This window comes from Neodiprion fabricii, chromosome 7 (assembly GCF_021155785.1).
Source record: "Neodiprion fabricii isolate iyNeoFabr1 chromosome 7, iyNeoFabr1.1, whole genome shotgun sequence".
In the NCBI taxonomy this organism is placed as follows: Eukaryota; Metazoa; Arthropoda; class Insecta; order Hymenoptera; family Diprionidae; genus Neodiprion; species Neodiprion fabricii.
This window is the reverse complement of record NC_060245.1, coordinates 15,601,457-15,627,754: the sequence shown is the minus strand read 5'-3', so window position 1 is coordinate 15,627,754 and position 26,298 is coordinate 15,601,457. Positions and strand designations below refer to the sequence as shown.

General features: G+C 35.3%; 1 protein-coding gene across 3 annotated transcripts in view; it reads left to right on the top strand.

The window, feature by feature from the left end:
- LOC124186316 (probable ATP-dependent RNA helicase DHX35) overlaps positions 1-23,970 on the top strand; it is a 42,110-nt gene extending 18,140 nt beyond the window's left edge. The window contains exons 1-11 of one of the 3 annotated variants that reach the window (XM_046577905.1): positions 10,058-10,077; positions 12,372-12,551; positions 13,571-13,711; positions 13,827-13,989; positions 15,092-15,253; positions 17,806-17,952; positions 18,398-18,539; positions 21,871-22,157; positions 22,271-22,576; positions 22,663-22,816; positions 23,490-23,970. In XM_046577905.1, coding sequence (XP_046433861.1) covers positions 12,408-12,551; positions 13,571-13,711; positions 13,827-13,989; positions 15,092-15,253; positions 17,806-17,952; positions 18,398-18,539; positions 21,871-22,157; positions 22,271-22,576; positions 22,663-22,816; positions 23,490-23,616 — 1,773 coding nt within the window. In that variant the 5' untranslated portion in view covers positions 10,058-10,077; positions 12,372-12,407 and the 3' untranslated portion in view covers positions 23,617-23,970. Of the gene's footprint in view, positions 1-10,057; positions 10,078-10,402; positions 10,423-12,371; positions 12,552-13,570; positions 13,712-13,826; positions 13,990-15,091; positions 15,254-17,805; positions 17,953-18,397; positions 18,540-21,870; positions 22,158-22,270; positions 22,577-22,662; positions 22,817-23,489 lie in introns of those variants that run through there. The other 2 variants (XM_046577904.1, XM_046577903.1) reach the window with 2 other exon arrangements.
- The last annotated feature ends 2,328 nt before the right edge of the window (positions 23,971-26,298 follow it).

The window sequence follows — 26,298 nt, the reverse complement described above, 5'->3', positions numbered from 1 at the left end:
ATGAACAGTCAACGTCAACGTCAGTAAACACCCAAAATATCAGTTGAATGATTGTTCGGCAAGCCCGGTATTAATATTTTTTCCGTAAAAGCTATCAAAATTGCAGTACAAACGATTGCGATGAAAATTCATCATGGGTTACACAAATATATCTTCCATAATTCTAAAATAACAATTTAAAAAATATCTTTCTCATATCACGCGCTCAAACAGAGGATAGAGTGTATTACTATACAAATCTTGGCACGAGTTTTCTATTCACTGAACGAAAATTCGAATAAAAAAACCTTGAAAACCTGCAACTCTATTGTTCAAAGTCGGGTATTTTTATTGATGATACCCGTCACTAATGAAAATACAACTTCAACGTTGCATTTTTTTCGTCTTATAGAAAATTCATCGCAGTGGTAAGTCGCATGAATTAGAGTGACCCCGCTAAAGTTACACTGCTGTCACCCTACCCTAGTAAAAATCCCATTAGACGCGGATAGAAACTTACAGGACGTGTGCCAAAAACCGTAAAAGAAATGGACAGGAAATTGTTTGTGTTTCTGTTTTCTGTACGGTGTTGGGCACAGTCTGTACGTATCTATTTGCATCTAACGGAAGTTTTATCAGGGTGGAGTTACTAGAGTCGAGATAAAGTATCGCAGGCGACGTGATGATCATTCAAATTTAATGTCTTCCTCGAATTACTCAAAGTAATGAAGAGTTTGAAGTTCGTAACGTTAATGTAACGATCCATTATTCGGAAAAATTGTTAGTTTCCAACTTATTTGAAATTGTTTGAAACTCAGTAAACCCTGCTAGAGCAAAAGATACTTATATGTTTTGCTAATTCAACCTCTTGTCATACCAAAGTTGCAGAATAGTGAAGGTTTTTATTTGTATGGTCGTTACGTTAACGTTACCTACTAACCTCAACCCCGTAACTGATGTCAGTGAACCCTGTGTAAGAAATAAAAAACAAAAATTACCCGTTGCAGCAGAAAAACGAAGAAGTGCACATGTGTGAGCAAATGATTGCTTTCATAAATTCGATGATCGTTTGCGAGTTCACACTCCCAAAAGTCCGCGAATTGTTCATATGTACGGATGCATTTTTCTTATGGCACTTTTGTATGATTCGTTTATACATATAGATGCGAATAAGAGAATTGGCACAGTTTTTATTCCAACAAATTACAATCACGTTTTATATCGGCTGTAAACGCAAATGTCACTTGACAGCGTTGATAACAGTATACGGCTAGTTTCTTCCCTGTTTCATCCTCATTGATGATGCTCTGCTTCGTGCCAGCTACAGCGGACGAATAAACTTACGGTGACGTCTTTAGTGCGAATAAAAAAATATATCTCATGACAGTGGTCTATTAAGCTCGACAAACCCATCGTTCCAACAATAAATAAAAACAGAACAATTGTTGTGAAGTTATTTAATTAACGACGCATACGAGTGTGACTGTAAATAAGTCAGCTAAGTGGAAAAAGTTCAGTGTCATGCGTAACTTACCACTTTCTGTTCATTTTGCGGTAAATCAAGACGGGTCAACTTTAAGACGTTACCTAGGTTGCATATTGTATTTTTGGATTCTCTATATAGAAAATTATACTTGCTTACGTCGGAGAGTAGGAGATATATCGTCGTGGGACCTCTTTGTCGGTATTTTTAGGACGGTGGATTATACTCAACGAATAGAACGTCTTATGCATGATTGCGTCATGCATTCCGCAATATCATGTAGGTCTATCACGTGCTCTTTGTGCGCGGCAATTTTTTTCCTTGTCCCGTTGAGATTTGAAAATTCTTACATACTTACAATTAGCTTTATTACTATGTGTACTCATGTTAGGTTTTATTCTCGACTGTCTAATTCATAATTTTAAATAAATTAAATGAAATTGAATAAACTTATGTTTGAATTTACGAAAGTTTGCGTGACTCTGCAGTAACGTGGTTTATAAGATTTACGTTGCACTTCTACTCGCAAAAAACCCTCTAGGTAGGTCGACCCCTCCGATATTTATCTAGTTCATGTATGTCGTAGTGCATCGAAAACTAAGAGATACATAATATATTTTTTTATCTGCTGATAAATGGTTTGGAGGGATGAAAACGACTCCCAAAGGTGAGCACCCACCGGTGTTTCTATTCATTATTAAATCATTTCGGCGGTAGTTTTATTCAAGTCCATTGAGTGCATCGAGAAATCACTCCGTTCGTTTTCGATGCTCCACAACGTATATACACTAGATAAAAATCAGAGAGGTTTAATTGGTGAGATTAGTATCATCCGCAATTCAATTCGGGACATGAATGTAGTTTAACCATACTTTGATGGCTTGCTTTTATCGATTAGAATTGGTAGCCACATTTTCATCAGTAATGAAAAGCTGACAATAACTTATCGTTCGAAATTCCTGAAGAACGCGGTTTCCCCGAAATTGATGAGCTTTGCGTTTAAGAAACCGTTATCGAAACTTTGAATGTATAATGTTGATCACGATTTTACAAATTGGGATGTTTCACCGAATTACATGCGAAGATCAATACACGAAGATGGTTGAGAGGATTTGGTAAAAATCCCAGAAACTCAACCTCGTCATTGCAACGATAGTTGAAAAAAAAAATGTCCTTCAGAAGTCGATTTTTTGGATGCGGAATGTTTTGCGCTATAGTAAATGTTTTTAAAATATTTGAAAAAAATTTTTTATGGCCCATGTATGTTTCAAAATGAGAAATTTTGTCATTCGGACTTTTTAACCGGACCAAACAGATTTCTGACTTACGCTGGTTGAATGAAAGAAATAAAAAAACAATCGAAAATGGACATTGAGAAAAATTTCGTATATTATATTTACAACGACTGATCGACTTTTTTTAGAATGACAAGAAAATGTGCAGGTACAAGTATAATTATTTAATGCGACTATAGTTAGTTGATACTACTTTTCCTGGTTATTGCAACGTCATCTGCTAGTTCAGCTTGCTACATTTTTCTAGTCGAGCTCTATAATTCATTTTTGCACTTACACTATATTATTACAAAAGTTATAAGAAAATATAGTACACCAGTGACCATCACCGAAAAGAATATTGACGTACTAGATTTTCTGGTTACCGCTAGTCTACTCATTTTCGTGTTTTGCTCAGAACTATTTATGTTCTTCGTTCATTTTTTGTGGTGAAAACGAAAATAGCTATCGATTGTACAGTAACCGTAACTAGAAATTTTTATCGGTGCAATAGTTCAGAAGTTCTGTACTTGGACACGTGCGTCTAGGAAAAATCTCGAATAATTTGAATTATTATCTCGACTGATACCACGAATATGAAAACAGACAGGTAGAGGTAAAGTGGGGGAATCCCTCAGGTGTATTATAACACAGCATAATTAACTACCTATAATGTAAAACGTAAATAGACGCCACTCTCGGTACCTACCGGGTGTCCTCTCGTTTGCACCGCAGTGCAGTGAGTTGCTCATCGGCTTCTTCAGCTAACTGGAATTACTTAATCGTGAACTGAGATGCGACGGTTCTAAATCAAATTGTGAGGTACGACGATTGGGGATTAAAATCTGAAATACGATGTTTTTGAACCGAATACTGAGATTCGATGTCATTCTGCTTAGTCGTCGATACAGTCTGAATAAAAAAGTAGGTTAGATGAGAAAACCTTTGAAAAAATCTCCATAAGTCTTATTTAGGTTAGTGTTGGCGAATACAAATGTAAGAACATTCCTATTTATGTAATAAAAATGAATCCGAGAAAATTCGAATAATATAATACAAGCAAAGATATTAACAATTTAAGAAGAAGTCTTGTACTTTTTTTCAAAAAGTTGTTACATTCACGTGGATTAAACTCTAGTGTCGTTTCGTCTGGTTTTATGTTTTGGGGATTATTCTGTTCACTGTAGATATCTTAAGAGATCGTCTGGAATAATTGTACTAATAGTTATCTCTCGAGTTATCTGCAGAGTTGATTAAAATGTATTTGTTCAAGTAGAATACAACGGATGTTCGTCAACAATTACATTTGCGTGTTAAAACTATACCATAACGTTAAATTTCTAAAGTGTTGCTCATACGATTGGTGGGGTTCTGATCAGCGTGCAAAAGCAGCCCAGAAACATTAGAATCGACTAAAAAATACCAGAGTGTGAGCATTTTTAACATTTTAATTACGAGGAGTTACTTAAATTGCTGATATTTCAGATCGTGTTTTGCTAATTTACTCAAAATTATTCCTGTTGCGTGGTAGGGATGTCATTTCATTTGTGTTTACCATCCTTCGCAAAAGTAAATTTTTAAATGGTTTTTTCTTTTTTTCAAACTTTTTAATCAGACGGTACAGTCCGATGTCAGTGAACAAAAAATCGATGAATTTTATCAATTTTATTACAAGATAGGCCGACATTGAGTATTTATCGAGTTACTATATTCGTAAGCAACGAAGATCTTTTTCAAAGTACGAAAATAGAAAACATTGCTATTACAGACAAAGGATCAAATATCGATGCTTCGTTCGAAGCTGCTTCAAAATCGTAAAATAAAATATCTGCAGAAAAGATCCTGTACGATATTCACTGTAGGTCTTTTACTCTCTAGGATAGATTTCTGTTGAACCGGAGGGCTCTCAAAATATATCAGTCTCAAACCCAACTCGTATATCCCCTGGGTACCTGTTAACGTCATTCGTAACCTCAAATAACAGTTCTTCTTTCCGTAGTTGCAACATCAATCTTAGAAAATGAGATCTGAGTATTTTATACCTCATCAGTTTAAATCCCAACTCGTACACCACCTGGTTACCTGTTACCGTCGTTCATAACCTCAAATAATAGATCGTCTTTTCGTAGTTGCATCATTATTCTCAAAAACTGCGATCGGAGTATTTTTAACAGCCACGCTTGCGACGATTTGGGCATGCCATTCTTGTTCGAAAAATGACAATGTTTTATGATGCAAATAATAAATAATAGAGAATATGTAAGTATCTCTTATTCCCATTGCGTGCAAACCATATATTTTATGTTTATTCCCGACCTAACCATAAAATTAACGTTCTTGACCTTGAAAGCGGAATGAAACATGAGATCATATTTCCCACAAATCCAAGTCCAGAAGAAGCGAGCGGCTTGAAAAAAAAAAAAAAAGAAGTGAGCGCAAACAATTGCTCATAAGATGCAGCGCACCGCCCAAATCGCGGCCAATTTAAAAGTCCCAATTTTCAGATAAATATTGCAACCAGAGTCAAGTTGGCAATAAAGTCCTATATGTAACACAGGAATAAACGTCAACTTTATTCCCTTGTTACATAATGTACTATTATTATTATTCACGAAGCTCAAGCTTATGATGACATGATTGTTTTTCATGTTTATGAGCCTATTGTACATGCATAATCCTCCCTATTTTAGTTTAGGTGGTTTGCCGGTACTTGACAATGCCGATCTCATGACGCCGCGCCTAACGTGTTAACTGTTGTTTGATCTTCCATGTGTTCATATTCCCTAATTGAATGCTCATATTAAATTAACTGTTTTTGAATTTGCAAAATTACATCAGCCTACATTCTTGTTTATTATGCGCTTGGTACAGCGAACATGACCTTGAACGTGTGGAAATAGTTTTATTGAAGTTCAACGAGTTATAAACGTATTGAAAGATTTTTCTATTTTGACATTTTTGCTAATTATCCTTACATATACCCAAACCACCCTATGACCGGCGTAAGAGCGGGACGAACAGGAGGGTGGCGAGTGACTTGGATACTCTGTTTAGTCACAGTTTGTTTTTATCTGGCATCCTAAGAACGACTGACTGTCGAGTGTTACATGAGCCTATAGCAGAATAGTATATTGTGATACGAGTGCGGGAAGTTGGCGATTCCTGATTAATGTCATTTGCTGCACTCGTCTTCGGCTCGTGCCATAAACATCTCGCTCATCGGCAATCGCCAACCCGCACTCGTGACACGTGATAACTTTGTAACACCTGTAATGGAAAGTTCGACCCGAGACAATTGTAAACGTGGTAGTTAGATGGCGCTAGTTGCACCGGTTCAGCTGAGTAAACTGTTGGGAAAAATACCATTTCCAGCATCTCGTGCACGTGTCGAGTGATGTCTTGCGTTCGTCTTTCTTCTTGTTGTTCTCTCTCTCTAGTTCCCCTTACGTCGCCGTGCTGCTCATTGAGGTCCGCAATCAACGTTTATTGCCGATCTCGCACTGGCTCGACCGGAGTTATCCGATCAGTCGGTAATTCAGGAATCTTGAAGTGAGGTCCATACACATGGACAATAATAAAAATTGGCCCAACCTTCCCAGATCTCTAGATCAATTATTTCAGATCTGCTACACTCAAAGATATCGCCTCATATACATAATCTTCAATACTCGCGTTTGACAGCTGAAGCTTGAGGTGTCCCGCTTGCATGGAAAGACGGTAAAGCTCACACATACGTAGTCAAACACACAATTTCCTGGGTGGTTCACCATTTTCTCTCGGTATCTCTATCAACATTTACGTTACGTAATATAATATAATCTAATCTAACAGATGTGTAAGAGGTTTCGTATGTTTGTATGTTTGTAACCGATAACGTCAGGAACCAGCGGGGATTTACATAAAACTCGCAGCGATGTCTTTCTTGTGTTTGCAGGAGTAACATTGACTCTATAAGTTATGCAAAATCAGTTTTATTTAGGTGAAAAAATGCTGCCTACGATACCAGAATAGCGCAAATCAGTATCGATGTATGCAATTGGTGAGTGACAAATTGCCAAAAAACGTGCATTCTGAATCCGATATTTCGAACTTCACCATATTCTGATGTACTGAAACACCGACATGTTCGCGGCAATTTTCAAAATTCCACGAAACTTCCCAATGGCATAAATGCTAATATGGAAGGCTGCAGCTCTTGGACGCACCTTTACGTCAATATGCTGCAATGGATGCGTTTTATGTAGAAGAGTGGTTATTTTTTTCTCACCTCTGATAGCATTCACGTAAACATGGATATGCAGTTGAGGGGTAGTCAGGAAAATGCAACGTGATGACGAATATGTATGAATAATCGGTGTACCTGATCTTCTTCTATGGGTTCGTGCAGTCCGTTGAATGAAATAAACACTCTTATAAAAAATTTAACAGCATCGATTCTGTACCGGCACTCTACTAGTATGACCAACGGTACAAGTAAACTTACGAATCGATTCCCACCTTGAAATTAACACCTCATAGTTTATACGTGTGCATAAAATCTATCTGTTATAATAACTAGAAAGTAGCCATGAAGAGAGAAATTCTTTCCTATACACCTTGTCGACTGAATGGGTGATAAAAGTGATACTTTCTACATTGCGCATGTTTGTTTTCTTCCTCGAATTAACCGTCGAAACCTTCGTTGATTGGTTTTTTTCACTTTTCACGAATATCAATGAGATTATTTACATGTTTTCATGAGTTTTTGATACCCACGATTGACCATTTAAATATTTGGGTTTGATTGTCGTTTAGAGTATCGAAAGGAAAGGTTGTTGCAGTTTCGTAGGTTGGCCTTAGTGGCGTTCTATGACGATGAATATTATTCAGAAAACTATTTTTCAGACATAGTTCTTGTTACTGTTTTGGAACATGTTTGGAATAATTGTAGTATGTAATAACAGTAAGTCTTAAATCCGTAATTTTAGAAACTGAGTTTACCAACTGCGGATGAGATCTTACCAAAAGTATAACAATTTCGTTTCTTTCCCTTAAACAGATTGGTTGATGCAATTTTAACTCTACACGGTGTAAACGGTATCGCAAAGACGAAGTTATACTTCGTAGGCCTCACTCTCTACGTACAAACCGTGATACACTTGAAGGTTACATTCTTCAGACTGTCATCGCCGTCCGAAAGATCGTTTCGAACGGCCGAATTTTCATATATTATTACTAGAGGGGCTTCGCGCGTCAACCCCCGTTTTCGAGTTTTGATGGAAGGGGGGAGGGAAGGCGATAAAAGGTCAGATTTTTGTAGGTATAGAGATGTATATGTATGAACGGTTAAGTGTCGAATCCTTGATTCCCAGATGGGTGTACATGCAGAAGGTAAAATATCAAGTCTTCACAGGTGTTGCGATATACTGTATGTAGGGTAAAGGGTTAAACGTATAATGGTATATACGTAGGGTGAAGGGTTGAATCTTCACAGATGTATGCGTATGGTAAAGGGTTGAACCTGCATAAGTATGCGAGTATATACGTGTCGTAAAGGGTTAAATATTCACATGTGTAATGGTATATACGTAGGCTAAAGGGTTAAATCGTTATAGGCGTAAGGGCATAAACGTTGCAAATATTGAACGTCGATCAATGGTCGAAAGTCGAAGGTTGATCAAATGTCGAAGGTCGATCGATGGTCGAAAATCGAAGGCTGAAGGTGAACGGTCGAAGATCGAAAGTCGAAGATCGAAGGTCGAACTTCGGATAAGTTCAGGCAAGTTCGGGTAACTTCGGCTAAGTTCGGGTAGGTTCGGGATTCTTGACACGGCAGCCGCGGTGGCGGCGACGGCGGAGGCGATATCTTTATATAATATAGAACGATTATGGTTAGGTTTAATGTTTTCTGAATCACTTATAACTCTAGATTAACACTCGAAACGTAGCTATATACCGTAGGGACCAAACTGTCGAATACTGAAAAAATAAGTTGTTTGATAACTCATAATAACATTATACTCTGACTCTTGTTATACTATATCACTAGCCTGTTGTCTTTTAAGGTAGTACCGTGATAAATCACTTTTCTTACAATATCTTTCAATTTTTGAATACACATAATTTGAAGTGTCCTTTATACGTAGGAATTTTTTTTAATAGTCTTTGCGGTACTAAATTTTTCAATATTAGCGATCAAAAGTCGTACAATTTACATGTATTCCCTATCCCGACCGTAGTTAGAGTGAGCATTTTATTTAATAACAGCCATACTTTTCTTAGAATTTTTTTTAAAAACTGAGAATCATTAATTGAGGATATAACAAGTAATTTATTAAAAAAAAAACATAAACAAGCCGTATTCATTTTTTTGTAAATAATTCTTAAAGTTTGTTGCTTTTAATGATTTTCAAACTTTCTCTCATAACCTGACCCGTGAGAAATAGTGACTTGGCAACGTTGCCCTACGCGGGAAGTTTAAAATGCCATAAAGGCCCAACGAATTGAAATAAATGTCGGAACTTTGCGGATATAGGTTACGGTACAGGTTTTAATCGCGAAGTCATTGTGTATTATTTTCAGTCTCCAATTATAACTAACCTCAAATTGATTTCATAACAATACATTTCTCTACAACACATGCTTGAGGGGCAAGAGATACTGAGTTAGAATGCAACGTTGCCAAGTCAGACAAAAGACGCAATGGGAAAATTTTTATACTTCTGCGCATGTGAGAGGAGGCGCAAAGGTGTACTGTATCTCAACTACTTTTTACTTTAGTTATGATGTTTTATACGGGGGATATTTCTCTGGAAGTTGAGGACTGCTGCTATCACGGTACTACCTTACCACATTTATCCAAAATTTTACACATCGTATTCTATGATCTGTAATATACTTTTAGCATGCAGGCTGAACATTTACAGCGTTTGAACCCTCCAATGTTGAAAAACAGTAGCTAATTTAATTCTACGTTAAAACTAATGGTATGAATTTACGAACGTTCAGAGTGACGTTCTACAGAACAAAATGACTCTCCAAACTATGTTTGTAAATTATGATAAGATAATATATATCAAGCTTTTTATCATCCGTATGAAAGAACAGTCAGCATTATATGAAGCATTCTTCGGAAACTAAGCCACCTTTTTTGTTGCTGACCTAGTAAAATTATTAAGGAATCTTTGCCTGCTGTTTGTTACACATCATTAGTTGAAAAGACTTTTTGTGAATTATTTCAGACTTATTAGTGCAACTGTTTATAAAATACTCCTTCGATCAGTTCATAAACATACTTGATAAAAGGAGATATGAGCAACATTTTTTCTTCTTCAAGGGTGACTTCTTATAGATTCTTTGGACGTATGTATAGATTTCCTTATAAATTCTGCCAAGGTGACATCGATTCGCGTTCTCAGAATAAATTCAAAAATGTAATTTCTTCGAGACATTAAAATTTAGCCAATCACGAGAAATATCGAAGAAGATCAACAGAAGCGGCCGATTTCATGTAAACAATTTTTCATACCTACTGGGATACATTATCGATTAATCAATGGGCATAGGCAGAGTGTTCCTTATTCAACGGTTGAGCTTTAGCCTGTGTTTGCACTCTAAATCAATTAATATTTGGGTTAAGTTCAACACATTGATATGGCCGACCAAAGTCGACATAGCTAGTGAATTTTGCGATATGAGTGAACGACGGTAACTATACATTACTGGTAAAAAAAAAAAAGATACTAACCTTACACACATGCATCTCAATTTTTTTTAAGATCGTAATTCTAACGTGCCTGATTGCCGGAATGATTTTGCTTGAAATACGCAGTAACCTACTCTGACTATTCCAAAAAATTCAACTCACGGTTTAAACACCGTACCTGCGCGTTACTGACTAAGATACGTGAGCCAATTATAATTTTCTACTGCGAAGATGATTGTTTTCTGGACAAATATGAAAAACTAAACAGTATTCGGCACCACCTAAATATAATTTATAATTGATTAAATTTTCGTTACAGATTACATATCATATGTTTTCTCTAACTACAATTTTTTAAATATTATACAGATGCATGAACGGATCTGAGTATTTAGGTATGTAGGTAAACTCAATAAGTATGTATGTAAACTAGGGTGGTCCTTAAGAAGAGTGTAGACAAATTTTCTCCGTTTCGCTCCCCAAATCGATTTCAAATAATTCAAAAAAGCTTCCCGAATTTTTTAGATTTTTATTCAACTCTTTATGCTGTCCCACGGGGCTTTTGTTTCACCAAAAGAAAAACACGGGATTTTGTGACCACTTTACATTTTATTTTTTTTTTCTACGGCAATTTTCATGGGAAAAATCTGTATCAAACGGGGATTTATCAAGTACTAACCGCCCCCGACGCGACTTCGCCCGCATCCAAATTGGTTGATCTATCCTACAACCGAATCTACCCTAACCACTTGCATGCATCCATCTGAAGTACGCTCATTTGTTCAAACGACTTGCGCGCCACCTATTGTAAAACGCTTGTACTAGTTCATAAACCTTTTCAGGCGTGAGGAACGCATACGGGACAAACAATGAAACATTCAGTTTTCACGGGAAAAACAAATAAAAAAAAAAAAATTTTATAACTCAGCAACCTGTGCAGGCGTGTGGACTACTCCCAAAGTTCCATTGTAGACGTATGAATGGTATAGGAATGCATACGAAGCAAACAGACAGACGGACATTCATTTTTTATACACATATAGATTATTGGTTCTCATCGGGGATATTTTTTCTGATTATCACGTGTTTAAGGTATAACTTACTTATACACGTGATTTTCAGACTTTTCGAACTGAAACCCATTATAAATATTGAGAGATGAAGCTATCGGAAGGAAAAAAAACACTCTCGAAAAGGGTAAATTACGCTCGATAAATCCCCGTTTGATTCAGATTTATCCTATGAAATTTTTCGAACAAAAATAAAGTCGAAAGTGATCATAAAATTCAATTTTATTCATATGGCGTAACAAAAGTCTCGTGAAACAGCATAAGAAGTTGAGATAAAACTTTGAAAAAATTTGGAATTGTTTTCGAATATTTGCAATCGATTTGGGGGTCGGGACAGAAAAAATCCTCGACACCCTGCTTAATGTGTAGGTCGTTGTGATTTTTAGCTTCGAAAGATTAATCTCGTATAGTTTTGCCAGTCATGTAGGATAGTGGACTATTTGTAAAAAAAAGCGAGAGCTTAATGCAAAAGAATTCGTGGGATTCACACACGGACTTGTTTCGGCAAGCTCCTTGCCATTGTGTTTTCGTAAAGCTTCAGTTTCCTCTCTCTGTGCATATACTAGTCATTACTAGTGGTTATTAGTATGTAGTATATATTTATATACTAATTCATTTATATTTTATTCTGATCTAATCACAAATTAATTCTTCATTTGTTATTGGCTAATTACATTGTCTTCCATCACTGGCGTTTAAATTCTGAAAATTCAACAGTTAATATAAACATGTCACAGATTGCAAAAATCCGGTCACACGAGTAACGATCGGACCTGTTCAATGCTGTTTTTGTGTTAAGATTCCCAGTCGTTCATTCGCAAGACAGATAATAGGACCACAGGTGTCCTTGCAATATTAACTCCATTGTGTGATTGATTCAGTATCTTTTGGAGGCCGGTTGGACTGGAGATGGCAAAATGATTGGTATCACGGAACCGAGGAGAGTAGCCGCCACCTCACTGGCCAATCGTGTTGCTGACGAACAAAACTGCGTCCTCGGCACTGTCGTAGGATATTCGATACGCTTTGACGATTGCACCGGCGAAGATACGAAAATTAAGGTAGAGTATAAATCCTATAATCTTTCTGGATATGCGAAACGATGAGAACACGCCATTTCTCCAGAAAAATGTAAAAAAGTTCGGCATTTCTCGCGAACTTTTTTTAAATCGAACATCGTATTCTGTCAGAGTCAAGGGGTTAATCAATCAGTTTGTGGAGACACCAGATGTCAAAAGATCCTACACGATTTCGGAGATTTCAGTGAATCCATATGTCTTCGTAAGATCCGGTCAGATTTTGTATGATTTCAAAGATTTCCGAAATTTCAGACGATGATTTCACAGGATTTCTGAATATTGCTAAGGATTTTGAAGAATTTCAAAACATTCCGATAGAATTTCAGAGAATTCAGATGGTTTTAAGTTGATGATTTCGTAAAATTACACTATTTTGTAGGATTTGGAAAGATTTCAGAGATTTTTAAAATAACTTCGCAGCAGTTCGTGATTTTGGAAATTTTAGAGGTCTCGGAGGTTTCATTTGATCATTTTACATGATTTCACATGATACCAAAGGAGTTTCAAATATTTCATAGAATTCAGGGACATCGCGTGATTTCATAGGATTTTTCAAGGTTTTATAACATTTCAAAGGATTTCATAACGTTTCATCAGCGTGTACTTTCACAAGTGATCGACCCCTTGGAAAGAGTTAACTTTTTTACATGAAAATCGCCCAGGTTCATGCATTCACTTCGACAATAAATCGGCAGGCTTCTTGCGGATAAAGAATCCTAGAGAGCTAATATTAAGACTTCAGGGATCATCTTATCTCTATGTTCACTAAAAGTGCCAGAAGTTACAGCCATGTCAATATTTTGCCCCCCTATTGTTGACCATTAATTCGTGAAATGACCGCGTTCCGAGTAAATAAAAGATCTTATCTGAAGCGATGATAAAACAAGGGAAAGAGGAGAAAATGATTTTGTCGCTTAATCATTAGGTATGTTGTTCATTTAACCAGTGTTACAGTTTTTGTGTCATCGATTAGCATCCTACAAATTTAATTTTTATCGCAGTTCATGACCGAAGGTATACTGCTTCGGGAAATGATGGGTGATCCTTTACTGACCAATTACTGTATCCTTATACTGGACGAAGTACACGAGCGAACCTTGCTCACCGACATCGTGATGGGATTACTGAAGAAGATAATTCGGGTGAGTCCAACATCCGTTAATCATACTCCGTCAAAATACCAAAATCGCGAATAATTTACGTGTGCGAATCTGTTTGAATTCCAATTACAATAGTCTCGGTATGTATCTCATACAGAAGCGACGAAGTTTAAAAGTAATTGTGTCATCGGCAACCGTCGATGCTGAACAACTTCGTGATTTCTTCAACACAAACACTTCGAAGGACACTTCAAAGGACTCCGCGACAATCATCAGCGTTGAAGGTCGCCTCCATACGGTAGACACCTACTACGTCGAAGGTAACGAAAGTCCTGTTTACTTAGTTTATTGTGATATTAAGTATTCGAAGGACATGGTCTATAGCCCTCGCAGCACGAAACGTCTCACATATTCTATAATATAATGCAATATTCGAAATAGCGGATCTAGATGGATATAAATCACTCGTTATTGTATTAGCAACGTATCACAGTATCGCGATACCCAGATAGATGTACAGAGTGAATTGCTAACGACTGGATGGTTTAATACGCATGCGCTAAAATTCAAGAGCAAGAGCAGTCGTTTCATCAGGGTAACCAACATTCGTAAATTCAGATGACAGACAGTTGTCAAAATTTTTGAGGTTACGCACATCGCGGCGAACTGTCGTCTAAATTCATGACGGTTGGTCACTCTGACAAACAACCGCTCTTGGATTGTAGCGCGTGCGCATTAAGTTTTAGCTGATAACAGATCATGCAGTTTTTCGAAATTCACTCTGTATATACATTTACATTTGAGAATTCTTTTCGAAATTGTACTCTCATCTGTATATATAGCGGTGTCACCACTCTAGCCACTTTTCAAGTAGGGACCTTTATTTTTACTAGTTAGCTGTTAACTGGTAAGATAAAAAGATGCTATATATTTCAAAAAAGTTATCTATATGTTTACACACTATGACTTAAACATTGGATAACTCCGTATTGGACTTCTATTATTGTACTTATTGAAGTTAGTTACTAGTACTACGAACCATCCAATAATAAGGTTTATTATAAATTACATTTGAATTGAAAATTACATGTGTAATTTGTAATAATGAGGGCGAAATGAAATGACAATGACATTTTTATTTTATGTTTAAGAGCGGAAGAAAATACAAATCTCATGTTTAATTAGTAATTAATGTGGATTTAATTATAATTTTTGCAAGTAATAGATATTTTGTGATTTGATCGACGTCAAAATGTTATTTTTACCCCACTTTACCTGAATTACAAAACGATAATGTGATTTCTTTTGCAGTTATTGTCGTTTTAAATAGAAATTACATATGAATATGATCTTTAAGTTGTAATTGATTAACTGCAATTTTGTCTATCACTTTTCGTTACACATTACCTTCATTTATTTCAGAACCAGTCGCCGATTATGTGAAAGCAGTCGTTGATACGGCGTTGAAAATTCACGTGCATGAAGAACAGGGTGACATCTTGGCATTTCTCACCGGAATGGAGGAAGTCGACAGGGCCGTTGATCTGCTTAACGAGCATGCGAAATTGATTATAGATGGCAAACGTAATTAGAAAATTCATCAATGATTCTACGATGTTGGTACCGACCGATGCTATACGAAACGACCTTATGCAAAATCAACCTATACAAAATCATCGTACTCAAAGCAAATCTATAAAAAAAATAAACTTCATATGCATGAACTATTTTAGAAAAAAGAAGAGAAATCTTAGAGCCTGAGATTCATGTAAAGCAGCTCGACGAATTTCAAAAACTACAGAGATCTCTATAATCTGGAGGTTACGTTTGTAGCAGTATTTTTTTTTTGAAATTAGTCTTGTTTCACTCAATGTACAGTTTTCTTTATACATTAACTTTGACTAGAAAAATTTTGTGTACGGTAATTTTCCGTTACACGAATTTTGAATTGGACGATTTTGTGTAGGGTAATTATACGTATGCATAATAATTTTATGCATGTCAGTCTGTATAGCGTATTTTTCTGCCGACAAGTTTGCTTTTCTATTTTTCCATTACAAGTGTTTTTTTTATCCTTTCTTTGTGCGATTTTTACAATTTTATCGCAAAAGTCAATGTTTATTCGAAACAGCCAAATGCTCTTCTTTTCACTGAACTGCTGCTCAATTGCTTATATTTCGTAGACGTCATTTGAACACTATTTCTCCTTTTCCTCCAATATATATGCCTCTTTATTCAATATTGAATTTAGTCTTCCTAGTTTTAAAAATTCTGTCGTGCTTATTATAAAATTCGACCATACATTTGCTTTGTTATTCTTCTGGCTTTTATCCAGACACATACTTTGTTTAATAATGTCTCCAACTAACTGCATTTGTTTCATTCATGGTGTGAAATTCGTTCGAAACACTTCTTTTTCTGCATTACAGCCACTTTATTTTTGTATATTCTTTTTACACCATACCTTTATTTCGTCCTATGGTAGTATTTTCACCCATGAGTCAACATGAATCTACGTAGTCCTGCTTTTGTTTTACAGGTATTTCCTTTCCTATTGTGTTCATATTCACTTTTTCTACTGCAATTATTTTATACATTCTTTCATGTGGCATGTTCGTATTTTTTCCTATCTTTCTCCTACCAGTAGATTTCCTTGTAGATGTGGCCCACAAATTCATATATTTCAATAATGTGTCATGTGTAAAATAACTCCTGCTCCTACTCTTCCATGTTCCCCTTGTGTATTGAAAAAATAAGACAACAATGTAGAACAATTTGTCGGTGTGAACGGTCAAATAAATGAAAAAATAATGAATTGACGTTTTGCTCTTTCATTATTGCAATTTTCGTTTAATTGTATTCTAATAAAAAGGTTTCTAAAGAGCCCGACTAATAAGTAGTTCTTTTCCAACAAACCTAATTGCGAACCGGCTTTCATCTTGATTTGCTTTGTTGCCTGGATATCTATATAACTTTTCGGCTGTGATGCCGTCTTCTATGTAATTGAATTTCTAAGGCCCCCCCATTAAGGCCGACACATCAATTCATAATTTTTTTTCATTTATTTGACCGTTGACACCGAAAAAACGTCCTACATACATTTCACATGATTGAGAAAAATTCCCTTCAAATAACACAACAACACTCTAAATAAACAATTTCCATCAGCGACCGTTTTTACTATTATTCTATTCATTTTCATTATTTTTCTGATCAGTGGTATAAAAGAATCTGGTTTAGGCTTATCTTACTTTATCTTTTCATCTTACTCACACTCGGACAAAAGTTCTAGTCATTAGGGTTTCTGCTAAAAAATGAATATTGTTCACCGCTTGGAGACGAAAATTTATTTTACCGAATGAAGTTTTGGTTAGCATCTGATTTAAGTCATTCAATTTTATTCATTTGGATAAAAATACATAAACTATACAGAGCTGTCATTATAATCCGTCATCTCGACGACAATTTAATGCAAATACTTTCATTACATATTTACATTTCTTTTATGGCATTTCATTCGCATACGACCGATAACTTCACAATAATACTATTATTATTATAATCTGAACGTAGTTATATTATCATCAATAACATTTTACACCGTCACTGAACTTTTAAGAAACCAATGTCATAAGATAATGTAAATAATACGTAGCATGCAGAGTTGATCAATCTTTGTCAGAAATCGATATAATAATTGCAATTTTGCCGCCACGAATCCCCTTAAAAATGCTTGAGAAAAAGAAATCAGATTTTTCATGGTCATCCGTATGTATTTGGAAAGCAAAGTCGAAATTTCCTTGTGCGGGTGAAAGTGTGAAAGAAGCACTTCACTCAAAAAAATCAAAATACGTTCATGGCATTGGCTCATTCTAATAATCGTGGAAAAAAGCGGCAATACATTGCAGTTTCAATAAGTTATCAACTTGCAATTTTTCGAAAGATATAACAGCATTGCATTGTAAGAGATTAGGAAATATTCTTTTTTTACTCAATGTCTTGCAACAATTTGTAGTGTAATAGCTAGTGTTTAACAGGTGGAATTGTGTTATAATTATGAAAAGTAACCACGGCGATTAATAGAAATATAGGGTTTAGTCGAATATGTGTGTGCCACGTAAACGATATTTTTTCAGAAAAAATCTTACCACTTCCTATGTATGGCTCTCTTCCGAGCACGGAACAATTGAAAGTATTTTGGAACGCCCCAAAAGACACCCGAAAAATTATCATCACGACGAATATAGCCGAAACTTCCATCACGATACCTGGCGTTGTTTACGGTAAAGTACCCCCTCTTTCTATTTGTTTCTCAAGGTTAGGATGTCGCAAGGCCAAGCAACATGTCTAGTTGACTCTTTCTAACTTTCCGCTCCTTTGTTTTTCAAGCAATAAGAGAACAAGAGACGTTATTATGAACACCCCGCAAATGAAAAGTTACGTTTTCTCTAGATCTCACGCGCTAGCATGTAAAATATAGCATTTCAATTGCGCGCATGCGTCAACTTTATTTCAACGCGCTGTTTGAAAATAGAGCAATTTACGCACGCTCAAAAGGCTTCGAAAATCGAACGTTCCAAACAGGCATTGGGAAAAGTTTTAATCATTATCATTTTTTGAGCTCGACAGGCATCTGAGCGGGAAGTTCGTAGGCTGGACATCAAAGTTACCAAATTGACTACTTGTTTATTAATTTTTTTGATCTGAATCATTTCACTCTGCCTCTAGTAATTGATAGCGGGTTTGTAAAAATCCGTTGGTTTGAGGTGGAAACACACACTGACAGCCTAATTGTAGCACCAGTATCCAAAGCATCTGCAAATCAACGAGCTGGGCGGGCTGGTCGTGTAAGATCCGGAAAAACGTACAGGTAAGGTGATCAGAGTACAAATAATCATCCAAGGAGTTGGTGTTTTTTTCACACTTCGCACCATCTATGGTGATGCAGAAAAAGCGGTGAATTGGTTGAAAATTACTTTTCATAATTTCAATGACTCATTACATTTTCGGACGTTTAGTATCCAAAAAACAGGTTTTCAAAAATATGTCAATCTTTTTGTTTCACGATGAGTCTCGTAAACGGATTGATGACAAAATGTGAAGTATGCAGGACTTTATATTTGAATGATGGGTATGAAAAGTTGCCAATTGTTTTTTTAATCATGGTTCGTGAAAAAAGAATTCAGAATTTCAATTGCTGATAAACTTTGCAATGATATCGGAAACGACAGAATGAAAAAATTTTAAATTCACACGGGTTTACATCAATAGTATATCTATATAAATGGATGGAGACGAAATGGTAGCAGGAAATTCGTAGAATTCATGCTATTTCTTCATTTCTGCGTGGAGTGTTAATGTATTGAAGTGTTTTTGTTCAGAATTTCGTAAACAATGGGGCTGTTAAATTGTTTCTTCAGGGTTCGTACGCAAAGGAAAAGTCAGGAAATTTGAAAAATAATACTGGAATTTTCAGTCTTTCAAAGAAATAAATTCGTTCTTATACCAAGTACAAGCGATTGAAAAAAAAAATTTGCACTCAAAATTTTGTTTCGTCGCACCACTCCATACATTACATGCATATTACTCGATACGAAAACTACTTTCATTTTTTTCTTATGGAAAATCCTAGGCTGTGTTTTGTAAGCTTATATCAGACAGTAAGTTAGTTACTGGGCAATATTGAAGGTATTAGTATTAATGTGTAAAAAAATGTCATCAATGAGCGGCATATTTCTTGGAAGGTTACTGGAAAAATCCTCTTTTCAAGTTGTAATATCTGAAAATGTTAGGAAATTTCGGGATCCAACAAGCGTACGAACCCTGATAATGCTGGAATCAATTCTTTGATGCACTATGTCGACGTAATTTTATGAGTGGATTAGATTGTGCGTAGTTCAAATACACCGCGAGCAACGGATCAAAAGCTACTACCAAAAAACATCAAATTTGTACGGGATATTTAGAACAAAGGGAAAGGAAAATGGCTAATTCATTTTTACTTCAATTCAGTTATAGTTTATTCAATATGCCTTGATTCTAGCACGAATGTTTGAGTCTAAGCACATAGTATATCAACAAGTTGCCAAATAGTATTAAAGTGAAAGACAAAGAAAATTTAAGAAAAGGAAAGTCTAATATACATTACTTTGACAGAATACGAAAAATGTGATATGTGATAGACCTGCACACGGGTGCATGTATCTACAGGATACGATATGTATGATATTATATTCTCACCATTTTATGTAGGTAATCTGTATCGATATGAACTAATAAATGATTTTCTCTGTATACTCTACGTATTTTTTTAGCTGTTGGTCCTTGGTTCTCTTCGATGTTTTTTTTTTTTTGCCTACCTGAGGGTCCAATTAGTATATAAACGGTCCAAAACCTATTTTTAACTATCCATTTTAGGCTTTGATAATACTCAAAATAAGTAACATTTTACTCTGTCAATATAGTCAACCGCTCCTTTTAAACTGTAATATCAACGGCAGCCTGTATGAGTGTAATGTATGATTCTTGATTTCATCATATCTAAAAACGCCTGATAAGCGACTGACGTCAGCTGTGAATCACAGCATTTATACATGGACAGAATCGCGATGTATTATTCATTCATCGAGGGGAAATTTCAAGGTCCCAAAAATGCCAGCAGGCACAAAGAAATCCGACAAGCTCGTATTGGTAAATTCAATAAAAATTCTGCAACAGAAACGACGACGTCTTGCCGCATAATTTATACTTACTGTGAAAAGAACAAGAAATAATGTTTAATAATGTTTTTCCGGCTAAACAGGGAGTCCAATATTCCGCGATAATTCAAACCATACGTCACTCACGGTAATTGCATTCTCTAGCTTTGTCACACTTCGAAACTAAATGCTTTTTATACCAAATACACCCATATCTATATACATATAGTTGCACATATTGAATTCTGGATGTTTGTACCCAGATCGTAGAGAATGTTCGTGAATGAACTGCATAGCTAGCTCTTGGAACAAGTCAACATGCAGCTCGGCGAAATGAATAATTGAAGTATAATATGTATGCAATTCTTTCCGATTTGAAAAGAAAATTTTGCTTGGAAAATAACTACAGGATCAATCTGGTTTTAAAAACTAGAAGTTTTCAAGTTCTACGATTTTTTTTCAAGTCATTGAGCATCTCTACTCTAACTTTACTATTTCCTATGGATGATAGTATGAAAACACTTTATAGCGTAAAATGTATAGATATTTTTCTCCACTATGGGAATACGTTTAATATTTTTCATAATCATACTTAGGTGCTCATATGGATAATACGGGGTCGAAAATTATATTACTTATTCATTTCGTTGATAGTAAACGACTATTTTGGAATAGGGGAATTTGACTTGAAGCAAATAAGTAATGTTTTGCTGTCTTGCCGTATCAGGGGGTCAAATTTCTCAGCTGAGGATTTGTTTCGGAACATTATTTGTCTGAAGGTTTTTCGCAACAAATTTCTACTTGTTGTTGTTTTCCCCATTATTTATAATTTAGTTGCCAGCGCAATTAATAAAGTTGATGTTTTTGCCAGGATTCTGCAATAAAAATTAGGTTTGAGAAAGAAGTATTTGTTTTGCTTACTGAAAAAAAAGTTTTCCGTAAATTTCATTGAATGTAATTTCTCGCTGAATATATGTAATCGGTTTTTATCAGTATATATCTGTAGCAATAGTTTGAAGCTTAAAGAAAAAAAAATAGATACTTACCTATCGTACTCTTGATAAAGAAAATTTTAACAAATATTTTACTTGAAACAACGTACTATTAGTATTTATGAATTAATTTACGTAACATCCGGATTAACAAAGATTTTTATGATTGTTCTGCAATTTAACGCTTGCAATCTTCAACATTCTGGATTCAAAAATTTATTCAAATAGCATGAACTTGTTAGTTCATAAATAATACAATAATTCGCAGTTTGATGAAATAACTAAAAACTTAGCTGGAAAAACATGAAACAAAAATTTGTAATTTAGGAATATAATAATCTGGTAAATACTAAATATTCGACTAACTCGTAATAAAATTAATAAAAAGTAACGATTTTTGACGAACCAATTTCGTCAAGGTGATCCATGATCAGTTACTGAAACTCTGGAAAAATGTGATCTCGAGAGCGATGGAATTGCAATGTCAATGAGATTATTTGTATATTTTCAGGCTCTACACAGAGGATGCTTTTGACAAATTTGTTGATGCAACTCCTCCAGAAATGCAACGTTCAGATCTAGCACCTGCCATTCTACAGCTGAAAGCTCTGGGCATCGATAATGTCTTGCGATTTAATTTTCCCTCACCGCCACCAACAAAAAATCTCCTGTGTGGCCTAGAACTGCTTTATGCTTTGGGGGCCATTGACAATAATGGAGAATTGACAAGTCCGCTGGGAGCAACAATGGCAGAAATGCCATTAGATCCTGTCTATGCCAAGTGTTTGATAATCTCAGGTAGGATCCTACCCTAGTGTCATAATTTAATGTCCCTCAGATGTAATTGTTTGTTTCAGCCCAAATTCTCAACACATTAGATGAACTGCTTTCAATGAAAAAATTGCTTGCAGGTACTATGGAATGCTCAGCGGAGATAACAATCATCCTAGCTATGCTTCAGGTGCAAAATGTGTTTACAATACCCGGAGGGGGTCAAGCAGCTCTGAAAGCACGAGTTGCACGTCGCAAGTTCGAAGCAGAAGAAGGGGATCTGATCACGTTGTTAAATGTCTATACGGCCTATGAGTCCCAGAAAGTAACAAGCTGGTGTCACCAGAATTTTCTCAATCACAAAACACTACGAAGAGCCACAGAAATTCGTACCCAGATGTGTAAAATGCTTAAAAAGTTGAATATTCCACTTATCTCTTGTCAAGGTAAGCAATTCCGTCGAAATGTGATTAAGTTTTATGGACGAGAGCTTGGTAAAGAGTTATTTACAAAGTTCCACTCTACTTGTCAGGTGACACCGAAAAGGTTCTGAGGTGCATTACTGCCGGCCTGTTTCCCAACACTGCGTATCTTCATTACACTGGGGTGTACAGAACCGTTCGAGGTAGCAGGGAACTTCACATTCACCCCAACAGCTGTTTGTACACTGTTCAACAGCCTCAATGGTTGGTATAGACATTTCCGAACATGAGTTTCAAAGAAAGGTAGAAAAAAAGAAGAAAATTTTGCCTCTTGGACGAAATGCTATGTATAATAATGCGGGGATGGTGGAACTAAAAATTTTTTCAATCATTTCTAATTTCAATCCTTGAATTTACACGTTGTTTACTAAAATGTGAAATTGAAATTCTCATGAATTTCAAATATCACCAGGTAATTTAAAACATTATCCAGCTGTGTTGGAAATCAATTTGCTTATCAGATTAATGCTAAACAGTTACATAACTTTGCTCATTCAATTTTTTTTTTTTTTTCAATCTTCGTGAAGATAAGTCATTGTCAGTTATACAAAACTTTTTTCCTTTTTATTCCAAGTAATTTAAACCAAAGAATATTTCACTAAAAAATTGCCTATGTGACCTTAAAATACCCTGATGATTCCAGGTTTTTCCTGAACATGGATACCCTGTAAAACCAGTAATGTTTGTAAATTGGAAATATAACTAGTTTAGAATACTCCAATTAATTTGTTGAACCGGAGTAAAAACTTGATCTAAAATACCTGAAATGTTTCAATGCATACATCGTTTTTTATTCGAGTAGCCACCTCGAAAGTCAATTTCCAACATGCCATACGATATTGTAAGTTGATAGTATTCAAATTCATTGTAATTCCAGGCTCATCTTTTGCGAAATTTTGCACACCAGCAAAACGTACATGCGAGAGTTGACAGTTGTAAAACCAGAATGGCTGGAAGAACTAGCACCTCATTTCTACCAAAGACGTGCCATCGATCCCTTCTAGCCCCCCAACGGATGAAAATGAATGGATCGCTGTTTTAAAATACATCATAAACGATGGAAGAATTTGCAAGCACTAAAACCATGAGAGAAGTTTCAATTTTTCCATCAATGACTTTCATTAGATAGAAAAAATAGATATGAATTTTGGCAACTAATAAATTGGTACTTTGTGTAAACCGAGTTGATTTATTTTTTGTTGTCGTGATCAATACTCGAACTGAATCCGCTTACTTATTTCTACCGATGCTGCATATTAAAAAGTTCTGTAAGTGATAAGTGAACTTGAAAATTTCCTGTACATCCTTAGAGTCTTGCAACGTTTTGAATACAAAATAGGATAATTTTAGGAAATTTGATGGAATATGATATTACAGGACAGGACAAGAAAATTAGGAACATTAATTATAGCCAACCAAAAACTGTTGAGCAAAAGATAGGAATTTATGTAAAAATAAATGGGACTCTTTAGTGGATTGGTGCAAGGTGCGTGAATTTAATAAGTATAAGAAGAATACACAAGTTTCCTAAGAAATATAAAAATAAGTAAGTTGAAATGTTTATCTATGTGTATGGTTTGAGTGAATGGGTTATTCGGCACGATGTTTTTGCAGTTTTGCATATCTGTAAACCTCGAGGACAGATAACTAACTTATGAAACTTCGTGATTAAATTCACGTAAATGTATAAAGCTTCAACTTTCAGATTTTCAGTGTGATCTGTTGAGTTCTGATTTATTATAAAAAAAAAAAGAAAAGGAAATAAATGAAAACAGTTGATAAAATATTAAGAATTCCGAAAATCATTTCGCGGAAAGATCAAATTTTTTGAAGCATACAGCATACAAATTTACTCAAAATCTAGAACTTGACTGTTTCTTCTAATGCATGAGGCAAACAGCCCTTGCATCTCACAATCGGTTTCTATCACCTGTATTATGACGATTTTTATCGAGTTATGTAATGCTAGTACTTTTCTTCTGTCATTTTTTCAAATGTAAATATTATCAATGTAATGACATTTATTTATTATCTCCAATACTTGAAAACAACTCTATGTAATATAAATATTTATCATAAATTAAATACTATATATGTAAATATACTGTATATTTTAAAGAAAATATCATTCTGATGCTACATATTAGACACAGTAGCGTTTATTGGTGCCTTCCACTCCCGGTATCCAATTAAAACTAATCCATGGTTCAGTTCTGTACGAATTGCAATTTATTACGTTGCTTAAATCAAGTATATTTCAAATGCCTTTCCGGCTATTGAGATTACCTTTATCAACCATGTCTCAGTCTTCATCTGATATTGGAAGTAAAAAGCTTAATGAACAATATGCATTCAAGCATAATAGGGATCTGGTTCGCGACGTTTCGATGCTCGAGCTACCTTAAGGCATTTTCTGGCGAGAGCTAACAGGAATACTCGAGAGTGCAACAACATGGTATATGGTTGAGCATGTATATATGTATTCTGGGCATCCATGGGTAGAAACCAGATATTACTGGTTGTATATATTATATACGCGATTTGAATTTAGCATACTGACTTATGAATAAGACAGACATGCGGAATGAGATTAAAAAAGGCTTTTTTAGTGTCACAAAGTAACTGCCATTTTGTAGACATGCAGCATACGAGTGGGATTTGAAAATTGTATTTTGTCAATCCGAATCCCACTCACTCACTGACCATATTTTTGTAGATTTTTTTATCCATAAAAGCTAGTTATAAGCATCAACTATATACTTTGCACCATGAAACCAACTCGCTAATCATAATTTAGATAGCTATCCTGGTCCTACTGCCTATGCCTTATTTAAAGAGGTGGGTTGGCCAAAATGGATACTTTTTATTAATTTCATTACAAGATACTAGCAAATTGAGTATTTATTGAATTATTATATTCGAACAAATCTACTAGATTTTTAACCATTTTAAAGCGATTAGAAACAAAGCTTCGGTGTTTAACTTTTTTTTCATAATTCGAGTAATTACGATTTTCGGATTTTTGTACTTTGTATAATGATTTCATAATTACTCAATGTATGACTATGTCGTGATGAAATTAATAAAAAGTCGTAATTTTTTGCCAATCAACCTCCTTAAGGTATCAGGATCCCTGTATACAGCCGACATAAATTAAACCTGTTTCTGTTTGACATCATCGTTTCTCCTGCAAATTGAACCAACTTCTACAAACTTTGATGTTTTCTCTTTACACACATAGGGGTTTATCATGCACCAATTGATGAATTGGAAAAAAATGATTATGCCCCGAAAGTGAAGATGTGAGTAAAATATTAATAATGTTCTCTCGATAAAACTGACTCTAAATATCAAGTTGGTAAGCCCAGTTAGCTCGAAAACTTGAATTGAATTAACACAAATGGATACACATGTACTTTAAAAATTATCTGTACATTTATGAATTGATAGAGTAAATCTGAAACGCATAAGCTTACAAACGAATATTTAGGGATAGTGAGTTATTAGTTACAATGAAAGAGATGATCAATAAAGCTTAACAGGTACGAAAAAAGGAGTTTGGAGTTTCGAAGAAATGAGAGCTTCAATTGTATTTAGCTTCCAGGATTTGAAAAATGTAGTACTTCAAAGTTTCACGTTGACCAACATCTGGTCGATAATTTGTTCCTGAGTTTGTGCTTTCGGTT